Source organism: Hippichthys cyanospilos, chromosome 14, assembly GCF_059441005.1.
Source record: "Hippichthys cyanospilos isolate Australia breed blue-spotted pipefish chromosome 14, RoL_Hcya_1.0, whole genome shotgun sequence".
NCBI lineage: Eukaryota > Metazoa > Chordata > Actinopteri > Syngnathiformes > Syngnathidae > Hippichthys > Hippichthys cyanospilos.
In genome coordinates, this window is record NC_142382.1 from 18,873,113 (window position 1) to 18,882,500 (window position 9,388).

At 37.8% G+C, this 9,388-nt stretch overlaps 1 protein-coding gene across 3 annotated transcripts in view; it reads left to right on the plus strand.

Annotated features, from left to right (window-relative positions):
• gpr68 (G protein-coupled receptor 68) overlaps positions 1-9,388 on the plus strand; it is a 33,476-nt gene that overhangs the window by 24,027 nt on the left and 61 nt on the right. Inside the window, exons 5-8 of one of the 3 annotated variants that reach the window (XM_088433881.1) lie at positions 715-937; positions 3,861-3,941; positions 4,003-4,041; positions 4,769-5,009. In XM_088433881.1, coding sequence (XP_088290007.1) covers positions 715-937; positions 3,861-3,941; positions 4,003-4,041; positions 4,769-4,870 — 445 coding nt within the window. In that variant the 3' untranslated portion in view covers positions 4,871-5,009. Of the gene's footprint in view, positions 1-714; positions 938-3,860; positions 4,042-4,686 lie in introns of all 3 variants that reach the window. The other 2 variants (XM_088433882.1, XM_088433880.1) reach the window with 2 other exon arrangements.

The following is a 9,388-nucleotide window of genomic DNA, read 5'->3' on the forward strand; positions in this document are numbered from 1 at the left end:
CAGGGTTTCCAGGCTCTCCCTTAGAGATAGGGTGAGGAGCACGGTCATCCGGGAGGGACTTGGTGTCGATCCACTGCTCCTCCAGAATGAGAAGAGTCAGTTGAGGTGGTTCGGGCATCTGGACACCTCCCTGGTGAGGTGTTTCGGGCATATCCCACAGGGAGGAAGGCCCTGGGGACGACCCAGGACACGCTGGAGGGACTATGTCTCTTCACTGGCCTGGGAACGCCTTGGGATCCTCCCGGCTGAATGAAGTGGCCGAGGAGATGGAAGTCTGGGCTTCCCTGCTGAGGTTGCTGCCCCCGCGAAAATGGATGGATGGATGGATTGATGGATGATTTCAAAACTAGGTAAATGCGTGATAATCACAATTAGATTTTATTTGACTTTACAGCCCTTCACAGACCTCTGACAGAAGCTAAAAGTACTTTTAACACCCCTGCTTTAAGCAAAATTTAAACATAACTTTAGCTGTCACAGGCGAATGCTAGAGCTCTTATTTTCAATCTGGAATCATCTCAATATGTGATGAAGCTGCAGTTTTCCCATTTACCTTTTTGAAATATATTGCTCAGCATTATTTGAGTATTTTTTGATGAAGATACCTGTACAGTATTCAGTTTCTATATATTATCATTATACTGCTGCAGATCTCACTTTCACCTTTACAAGTACATTTAAAATAACTAATTTCAAATTCTCATTCTTCTGCAGGTTCACCTCCCTCCGCTCGATAAATGCAGCTTGTATTTTTAGTGCAATTATCTGGCTTAAGGAAATGGGTGTTGGCCTGGTTTTCTTCCGTCATAAAGAGTTGACCAAAAATCAAAACAACCAATCTGTGTGCTTTGAGCACTACCCAATGCGGCCTTGGGAGTATCCAATCAACTACTACCGCTTCACTATTGGCTTCATGTTCCCTTTGGCCATCCTGCTGGTAAGAACGCTCTTTCTATATTTATGTGTTACAATCATTTTACGAAGACTCTCTGTGAGGTGTTCATGAACAAGAGGTTTTAGCTCTGTTGATTCTGCTGAAAATGTGTGTTTTTGAATCAAAAGAATATATGAATTGTGCCTTTTCTTTGAGGTTTAAAAAAAAACAAAAACATTGCCCCCCGTGTTACGAGGTTAATCCATTCCGCGGTTGGAGTCGTAAAGCAAATTCGCCGTATGACGGGCAATCCAAACCTATGTTAAGTAGCTAATGCGTTTAGAACCCCAGGTAAAAATAACAAAATTGTACACACATAATAAAAATTGGCACCAAAATAGTATAGTAAGTACTATGTATACATAATATACATGTATACAATAAAAAAAAAAACATCATTAATAAAAATATAGAAAGGATTTACATTATTTACCTTTGAGTGGCGCTTGTTATGCCCATATTCCCTAAGAAGGGTTATCTCCAGCATCGTTTCCATATAAATCATCTTCTTACTTCTCTCTTTAGCATCACTAGCAATCTTGGGACCCATGGCTAACCCTTTCAACTTTGAATTAAGCAGTAAAATACACTATAAATACGGTTTTGTAACCACTCACAATTGAACAAAGCTTTACCGTTCCGCCATTTTGAAACGAGTAAGGCCGACCAATAGCAGACCACCATCTCCGTGAGGAGACGCTGACTAATAGCAGACAAGAAATGTAGTGATGCGTTCCAGGGACGGCAACTGAAAATAAGTGTAAGTACCTAAAAACGCCTGCAGATGGTGACAAAACAGCACAAATACAGGCAAAGACCCTCGGGCAGGGGTCCGCCCTAATGGCTTTGAAAATGGAAAAAGATGGGGGAGATGAATATTTTTTTTGTTTAAATATGGTTTCTGTAGGGGGACAAAAACATTATTAACGTTTTCCAATGCTGTAAAAATGTGTAGAATAAATATTACATTTCAACATTTCTGTCTACGAAGAATTACGTCATAGCCTGCGACACGGGTTTCTATCAGCAGGGCGGGATGCTAGGCAAGTGGCCGTTGTAAACAAACGGGCGGCTGTGATGGGCCATGCATCCCACTGGGAAAAAGGGAAAAATAGCTGAGGAAAATAGAGTATTCAACATTTCTTGGACCGAATTATTTGCATTCATTGTCAATGCGAAAGTACTACCCAAATGTTTGATTTGTCGCAAGAAGTTGTCAAATAACAAGAAGAGCAATATGGAACAACATTTTCAGGGAAGGCGTTCTACATTTATAGCCGAGTACCCAGTTGGCAGTGAGAGTAAAAGCTTGATTGCTTTACTTCAGTAGAAATTAGAGGAGCACAAAAATATATTTAGGAAGTGGATTGCATCTCCAAACTCCACTTTACAGACTTCATAAACAAAACCGGGATAATACAAAAAAAAAGACAAGCCTCTCTCCGTCAAGACAGTGAAGAAAAGAATGATTGAAATGGCAGGCAACATCACAGATCAACAAATCAAGGACATTAATTCAGCGCCAGCATACTCAATTGCCTGTGATGTGATTGATATTGAACAGACTGCGCGTTTATGCAGGTATGTGGCTGATGTTTTATTTTTATAAATGCGGGCTGCGTTTTATTGCACTCCATTGCCTAGATAAGGGGCACGTTCCATTGTTGTTTTTTCGAATCCTCATAAATAAGAACTTCAAAAATCTGCTTTATTTCATTTCATCAAAGCGTTTTATTTCACTCCATTGCCTAGATAAGGGGCACGTTCCATTGTTGTTTTTTCGAATCCTCATAAATAAGAACTTCAAAAATCTGCTTTATTTCATTTCATCAAAGCAATGAAACACAATTCATTAATATTGTAATGAAGTTAAACTTGAGGCGGCCTTGCAAAACAGAGTAGTCATGTGGTGCGTCATTTTCGACAGGATGCACTGCAGGAAAAATAAACGTTTAATCATGAAGCCTTATTATATATTCGTGGTTAACTTAATCATTTTGATAGTAGGCTAATATAGCTATTATAGATACATACAGCAAGTGTTGCCTTCATTATAAGGCTTTTAATTTTTTTGCGGCTCCAGACATATTTGTTTGTTGTTTTTTTGATCCAATATGGCTCTTTCAACATTTTGGGTTGCCGACCCCTGCCCTAGGGTCATGAGTTGTTTTGGGCGCAAACCCGGGAAAATGTCATAAAGAGGGAATGAAAAAACTCTGTATTCCACGTTGCAACATGAAAATAACGTAAGTCAGGGACGTTGTAACATGGGGGTCCACTATATATATATATATATATATATATATATATATATATATATATATATATATATATATATATATATATATATATATATATATATATATAATTTTTTTTTTTTTCAGGGGTGATAGTCATGGTAATGGTACAAAACAATTAATGTTACTTAAAATGACCCAATCAAAATATGGGGTTGTGCAATTTTTTTTGAAGTAGTACAATGAAGGGCAAATAAATAAATAAATAATAATAATAATAATAATAATAATAATAATAATAATAATAGACTGGCGTCTCATTTTGGATACAAGGTGGCACCCATGTAATGACATACAGTACATGACATGAAATTGAAATCTTACAAAGAAGTCATGATGTCACGTCAATCTGTCACAACGCTATGCATTCATTTTCATGGGAAATGTAGTCTTCTATTACTCAAACCACTACCGCTTTTGTCCATATTGTGCTGCCACAATCAACAAAAAATCTATGTTCCTAAGTGTTGATTTAAAAAAAAAAAAAGTCTGATTTATCAGTGTCAGTGAGTTTGAAAAATGTTTCCCCCAGTTTATAGGAATATTGGAATTATAGGAATGCAAATGCAGTGATTACAAATATTTATTTTGCAGATCAAATAAATAAATATTAAATCATTTGTTTGTAGATCAGCTACCTGTGCGTGCTTCGTGCTGTGGGCCAGAGTACAGGCACGCAGCCAGATCAGAAGACCAGAATCCGACAGTTGGTTAGCAGTACCATCCTCATCTTCCTCATATGTTTTTCCCCTTACCATGTTTTTCTGTTAGTGCGCACTGTGCTGGAGCGAGACTGCAACTTTATTAAAGGTATGCTTTCTTTTAATTAAAGTAGTCTTTTGACTTAAGGTGTATACACACCTGCACTGTTTGACCAGTTTTTGGTCCAGACCTTTTATGCAGGTATGAATACACACAAACAAGTCTTGGTGTGAAACAAAGAACTGGACCAAGATCATTTTTTTGAGGTGTCCCTGTGTGCTTCCAAATGCTCTCTCAGTATGCTTCACTTCAAGGTGTTAACATAATGGCAAAAAATCCACAAAAACTACAGAAGAAATGCACCCTTTTGGGGTTAACAACCTGTCATTGGGTGAAAACAATAGCTGTAACTATATTGTGGGTTTGGAAATGTAGTGGACAGACATACAGATGCTCCTTTACACACGAGCGAGTTACGTTCCAAGCACATATTGGTCAGCTGAATTTGTTTGTAAATTGAAAAAGAACGTCAATCAGAAAAAATTGTGTTGTTCAGTACATCGAGAACTCGTCTGAAAGGGAAATCTCAAGTCCACCATTGTTACTATGCTATGCTGCACAAAATGAAAATAAATAAATACGTAACTAGTCAGCTTTTGATCCGGACCCAACAGGCAGAGCAAAGGACTTTTCTGGTTTGAACACACCCTTAGTAAAACACGCATTATCTGTCTTGTGTTCTTATTCCCAAAGGAATTTTCAACTATTACCATCTAGCGTTGCTGTTGACCTCTTTGAACTGTGTGGCTGATCCGGCTCTTTACTGTTTTGTCAGCGAAAGTGCTCGCCGAGGTCTTTCCCGGGCTATTTTTCGACCTGCCGCAAGATTTCTCTGTTGCTGTCTTGGCAACTGCAGCGCAAGTCTAACCATCGTTGACACAGACTCCCACAATGTTACTACTGATGAAATCAACTCACACAGGACTGTGGTTATGCTCGATCACATTGGTAACAACCACAGGAATAGCATGTTAATCACAGTGGATGACAAAAAAATTATCTTACCGTTACCTTTACAAAACAGTTATCATGGAAAGACTGGTCTGGAGGAGAACCAGAAAACAGAAATGATATAGGACCCAACAATGTGAATGGCCAAATATGATCCAAACAACAAGTAGGGCAGTGGCAATCTCAGGACGTCATACTGTCACAGCATGAAAATGACCACTGCTGATTTCTTTTTTTTTAGCTTTGAAGTCTCAGTTTCTCCTACCTCCACAACCAATTTAACAGTGCTCCAAACACAGGACACATTATTTTTTGTCTATTAAAATGCTCAAATATCCAGATAAAAGCTTTGCATGCCAATATACAGTACGTTCTGTTTGCGCTTTCCTTATTCAAGCAGTGCTTCTTAACTTGTAAACCCAGATAATACTATTGTTGTAAAGTCATGACCTATTGTATAGACGTTAAGAACAATAAAGCATTTTTGTTTGTTAAAAAATTAATGCTGAACATACATGTACAGGATTGTACTTTTTTTTTTTTTTTTTTTAAAGCAGTATCAGATGAGTTTAACGTACCGTCTACTAGTTAAAAGCTGAGCTGCACTGAATCTGTTTACAGAGTGGTGAGGGGACTGGAACACCAAATGAGTATGCATGATACACCTCATTTGTCATGATTTCGGGGCATGTTGGTGAGAGATGCAGGAAGGTGGACCCAAAAATGCAGGGAAGCTTGGAGGTGATGTGTTCAAAAGAGAGGATTTATTGCCACGCAAGGAATAGGCACAAAGCAAATGACACAGGATCCAAAAAGTAACAAGCAAAACTTGAAACTGAAAGCGAACTCACGAGAAAACAGCAACAGGGAAGCAAAGTACTGCTTGGACGGAAACACGCAACAACCTTAGATGTAGACAATGACCCGACAACTAACTGAATGCAAACTCTGACTTAAATAGATTAGATACCTAACAAGGCAACGCAAAACAGCTGGAAAGGAACAAAAGGCAGAGGAAGCTGATTAGATGACACATGGAGGGCAGGTCCACAGGCAGGTGGAAACAAATCACACTAACGAGGACCAACGCAAGGGAAGCCAAATGAGAACAAGACAATAGAAATAAAAAGGAACCCACAACTTGAAAATACCAAAATCCCCCAAAATAGAAAAAAAACAACCCAAATATGCAACAGAAACATGACATCATTGCTTTTTGAAAAAAATCTGAACACAAATACTGTACATGTAAAACCTTCAAGTCCCAACCCACTCCTTGAGAATCACAGCAAGAGTACAGTATATCTCAGAGTACAAGTCGAATTTTTTTTCCCTCATTTTCAAACCCCATTTTAGTGAGATCGCCTTATAACCGCATAACTCGAAACAGGCGAATTTATTCCACATCTGTTTGAATAACATTACTTTGAATGTCATGTCATTTACAAATCTTAAAATCATTACATATACAGGTACCTCTAATTCAATATACTACTGTATGCATCTGTTTTAGACCGTTTGCACAGAATGTTGAAAAATGCTCCATCAAGCGCCACCTTATTATTTCTTTGTTGTCAACATCTAGGCTGCATGGATCATTTTTTTGGCGGACTATGACACATTATGAAAAGGAAATGAAAAGGAAAAGACGGCCTGCCTTGTGTCCTTCAGCCCTAGACTTGTGCTTGAACATGGATATCAGCAGGTGAGGGGAGAAACCGCAAAGAAACCACGCAAAGAAACCACGCTCTGATCTCACAACAGCCGTCATTTGGGTAAAGAAAGCTTGGGATAATATCAAGTAAGATGAGCAGCAAATCATCTCCAAAACCTCTTTTTCCCAAAAATTGGATGGGTCCAAAAATGACTAACCTGTCGAAGAGTAAAGAGGATGTTTGCGCAAATGATGAGCAGGAGGCTGAGGACGTCTGGGTGTAAATGGGAGAAGCTATATGGCTTGTCAGATAGTGATGATGACTTGGAGGGCTTTTCAAGAGATTCATGTTCAGCTGTGTCAAAAAAATAAAGCAATGAAACTTCACAGCATTTCATTGTTGCGGCATTAGTTGCAGTATTTGCGTCTACGCGTCTACATTGCAAATGCTTCTAAAAGTATTTTAGTAACTTTGTCGTTTTAATATCACACCATGTGTTATAATTGTACAGTCATGAGCTATTTAATCATGAAAGTCAGGGGTCGACTTATACTCGGGTTTTTGTAAAATTCACCCAAATTGACATGAAAAAGGGGGGGTTCGACTAATAAGCGAGGTCGACTTGTACTCGGAGAAATACCGTAATATGTAGCATAGGTCTCCAGTCCTCGAGGGTCGCAAACATGCATGTTTTCGATGCTGCTCTCTTAAAGGGAGTAATTGTAATTTTTTGCATGTGTCTGTGGAGCTTTAGGGACATGACGGTAAATGCAGCAATAAACACTCCTCCTCCTGCTGTCCATAGCTACAAGACATGGTGACCTCCGGAGGAGGGCCACCCTCCATGTAATATCATTTAATGATAACTATAGACCTTACAACTATATTTAAAACATACTGTTGGTCTTTAAGAACACAGTTATTTGCAAGTTTTAAAATTTATAATAATTTTATTCATTTTTAATGTAAAATGGTCTAAGTGTTACCCAGAGTCACTTTAAAGACTCCTGATTCAAATGATTAGGATTTTCAAGCTCCTGCTGAGCTTGCTGATGAGCTAATAATTATAGACAAGGCAAGAAACACATGTACTACTGCAATGTCATGTTACTCACTGAAACATGTCTACACAGTGTAATACCGCACAATGGTATTGAACGAGCTGGGCGCTACTCTGCAACTCCGCAAAGCAAAAGGGCAGAGGTTTGTGTATTTACTTGTACTTAAATTTGATTATACTGCTTTAACTGGACCTACATTTTTTCAAGTTGTGAATGTCCTACAGTACAAAGTAGCATTCACACTCTTTAACCATAGATTGCACTTTTATTTGAATCATTTTAATTTGTTTGTTTTTTATGTTTTTGTGTTGAATAAAAACATACACGTTCTTCTATATACTTGATTGTTTTGAGGTGAAGTAAAGCGCTCATGAAGTTATTTGGATTCTGCATCATAGCTTTGGATAAATACAAGCAAAAACAAAGTCAGGATTGGTCAACTAATCAAAAAAATAATTGCTTACTAATCGACTACTGTTAGTGGCAGTACTGTGTTGCATATGTATTACATTAATAACCATCGAAAATCTGTTGATCCATCAAAATGTCATAAAGATTTTTTTTGCTTTACATGGCCATTTGAGAAGTAACACCCATCATAAAACTCACAAGCCACATCAAATGGCAAATCATCTTTGAAATAGACAAAATGTTCCCATTGCGATAACTTGACTTTGAAAAAAGAAATGCTGACCCCAGGTAGCAACAGTAAAACAACCAAAACTTGGCTGATGATGCCTCAGGAAATCAAATGTAAGCTTTATGGGACCTTCAAAGTTGTTTCAGGTTTGGCTTTAAAAGGACAATTTTTATCCTATTTCATCTGTTGAAACATTCTCATGTTTAAAAGTTCAAATCTCGAATTATGTCCTTTCCCTCTATTGGAATTTACTTTCCATTAGTTTGTTAACACATCCTGAAAGTTTTGGGTCAATATCTTTTTCATGAGATACTGGTTGATATGGAAATTTGAAAGATTGATAGTATGTGCCAAAACTTTAAACTTTTTTCCTCAAAACTATGGATTTCAAATTGGCAGCACTCAAACTGATTGATTTCATCAATTTATGAGCTACTTCCTTGCATAACACATAATTATTAAAGGTGATTATATGTAAAATTAGGCTATATCAATACCACAAATTTCAAGTATCACGTGATTAAATACATATCTAATATATATACAAATGGGTGACACGGTGGAAGAGTGCTTAGCATATCCGCCTCACAGTTAAGAAACCTGAGATCAATTCCAGCTCACTTCAGCCTTCCTGTGTGGTGTTTGCATGATCTCCCCATGCTCACATGGGTTCTCTCCGGGCACTCCAACTTCCTCCCACACTTCAAAAACATGCATAGCAGGTCTATTGGACACTCAAAATCAGGGGTTCTCAAAATTTTGGGATGAAAAAACTCAGTATTTCGGGTCGCAACATGAAAATAACGTAAGTCAGGGACGTTGTAACACGGAGGTCCACTGTATTTAGTCAAAAACAGCATTATAAAATTAAATGCCGCTTTAGCTTTGCTGGCTTCATTGCCTCTTTAGCAAGCTATTTTAGACACTTAACACATTTTGACATATTTAATTTTCAAAAATATATTAACTCATTGAATACCAGGGACATATTTTCACAATTTTTAAGTCCAGACAAGTGATACTTAAGTACATTAAGGACATTAATTTCCAAATACTTAGTATTAAATCATTTCTTAAGTATCTGGGCT